The following is a 2500-nucleotide window of genomic DNA, read 5'->3' on the forward strand; positions in this document are numbered from 1 at the left end:
TATATTTGCAGAATTATCAATTAAATTTACATTGCTGTTGTTTTCATTCACACTTATATTGCTCTCCAATTCCTTTGCATTCTTTTCATTGTTCACCTTATCTAATTGACTTTGGTCTGGGTTTTCTTTGCCTTGGCCTTTCTCTTCGATCTTATCGTCTGCCCCTTGTTTATCAGCTGTTCCTTCTTTCCCATCCCGTCCCGAGTCACTGCCCTCCACCTTCTTCGGAAGAATGTTGTCGCAAAGCTCCAACAGATCAACTTTGGGACTCCCACTGCCATTGTTATTGAGCGTCGTCACCGACAGCTCGCTCTCCGATTTGGATTTGTTCTCCAACTTTTCTGGCTGCGAAGAAGTCCCTTTACCTCCCACATTAGTCATGTCACTAATAGAGGCCGCGGTTGTGAGGGAAGGATGGCTTCTCTGTGATGTACTCCCCTCGTTCTCACCCTCGCACGTAGCGGTAGGAGGCTTGCAACGGGGCAGCGTGTTCGAACCCCAGTAATCTTTGCAGAATGGATACAAGCGAGTCGCAATCGGAGATTTACTACTTCGGCCACAGAAGGAGCCATCGGATCTCACATCCACCTGGGATACGGAAGCAGACCTGAAGGGAATAACTCGCGGGGGGATGACAAGACGCGTCTCAGGTCGGGGCAGAGGGGGTAACTTCGCCGTCGTTTCGTTGAAAACATCTTCGTCCTCCCTCCTGCTACTTGGCAAGGGCGCTTCGTTATTTTCTTTGGCTGGAACTGGCGAAAGTCTTTTGACAACATCCTCCTGGTTTTGGCTCGAGGGTAACTGTGTCGGGAGACTCGGGCTTTTACCTAAAGAGGGATGTCGATTCATAACTCCTCGAGTTTCAGTACTACGTTTTTTCGACTTGTGAGATCTAGGAGGGGCGTTGTCGCTCGCTCCTGCTGCTGCTGCTGATGCAGCTGTACCTGCTGTTGTTGCTGTATCCATGGATGCTGCATCTCCCCGAGCCTTCTTATCGGGCGATGGCGTCTTCAACCTCTCTGTGCATTTCCGTAATTTCTCAAGGTGGTCCTGTCTAGATCTAGGGGGACGTGACGGCGGGGGTCCACGACCCCCTTCCCTCCTTCCACCCCCCAGCTCGCCGGTGGCGAAGCCCAGTCGCAACTGGGCGAAGTTTTTGAATATATCCGACTGCAGATCCAACTGATCCGAGGAGAACCTTCTAGTCCCCCCTGCAGAAGGAGGAGCAGGAGGCTGAAACTCAAACGACGTTGTCAGAGGGCCTTCATCTGACAGGCGATGGTGGCTACCACTACCGCCTCCTCCTCCTCCTCCCTTGGTGTCAGAACTTCTTACGTCCTCCTGTTTGTGTTTTGGCTGCTGAGCATCCACCACGACGGCACCACCACCACCGTAGGGCGGTGGGAGCAGAGCTGCCCAACGGCGGTACAGGTGATCGGGTATTTCTGGTTTGGGCCTGACTGGCCTCCTGGTCTTCCTCTCCTCTCCTGCAGCAGTCGCAGAAGGGGTCGAAGTCGTGGTAGTAGCAGTAGCAGAAGCAAGAGCAGTAGTAGTTATAGTAGTAGGAGAATCAGTCGCAGCTAAGGAGGAAGTTGTAGGCGTAGTGACGGTAGGTGTCGCTCCCGTCGTAAAAGGAGTCGTGGTGATATTAGCAGTCGTAATACTGATCGTCGTGGTAGTCACTGGGGCCGGGGGGGCCAGACGGTCTCTATGACCGCTGCCCCCCGAGGCTACACTCTCACTGCACCTGCCGGAAAGCACTGTAGTTTTCCCTGCTGTGCCATGGGCATGAGAGGACGTCTTTCGCAACGGAGGAGCACTGCACTGATCACTGGTAAGGTGCGCACTGTCGGGTTCTTCGGGTATGGCGGGGCGCGGCGGCCCTGGGTAGCTAAACATAGTGGCATGGCGGGGCAGCAGCTGGCGGGGGGAACGCCCCGCCACACAACACGTATATTTAGCGGCGGGGGGTGGGGGCGGCAGGGAACCTACCTTCACCTCCTCCACTAGTGCCGCGCCCCCGGGGACGCCCACAGCTGTAGTAGTAGTAGTAGTAGTACCCGTCGCTACCAGCCTCCTGCCACCCACACTTCTGTCCTCCTCCTCCTGCTCCTCCTCTTCAGCACCTCCTACGCCCTCCCGTTGTTCATTTAAGTTCGAAATATTCTTGGCTAAGCTCAGAGTACCTACCCCTCGCCTTCGGCTTATGGGAGACCTAACGCCTATGCCCGATTCCCTTCTCCTTTGCCCTTCTTCGCCTCGAGAGACCAAAATGGTCGCCTCGCTCCTGAAGGTGGCCACATCGCCAAGGGCGTCCACAGGTGGTGGAGGCAGGGACGCAGGACGTGGTTCCTTGCCCACGGTGGAGGGCGAGGGGGAGCAATTGCCCCGATAGTGGCTTGGGTTTATTTTTGGACTGGTAGAAGAAGAGGAAGAAGAGGCACAGCCTGCGCCATCTATTGGCGTCACTTGCCATCTTTTTGTCTCCTTGCATTTGTCA

At 54.9% G+C, this 2500-nt stretch overlaps 1 protein-coding gene across 1 annotated transcript in view; it reads right to left on the minus strand.

The window, feature by feature from the left end:
* Positions 1–2500, minus strand: part of LOC137655098 (uncharacterized) — a 22512-nt gene that overhangs the window by 1227 nt on the left and 18785 nt on the right. The window contains exon 2 of the mRNA XM_068389016.1: positions 10–2500. This exon is cut by the window's right edge and continues 1403 nt beyond it. Coding sequence (XP_068245117.1) covers positions 10–2500 — 2491 coding nt within the window. The remainder of the gene's footprint in view (positions 1–9) is intronic.

The sequence above is a fragment of the Palaemon carinicauda genome, chromosome 1, assembly GCF_036898095.1.
Source record: "Palaemon carinicauda isolate YSFRI2023 chromosome 1, ASM3689809v2, whole genome shotgun sequence".
Taxonomy (NCBI): Eukaryota; Metazoa; Arthropoda; class Malacostraca; order Decapoda; family Palaemonidae; genus Palaemon; species Palaemon carinicauda.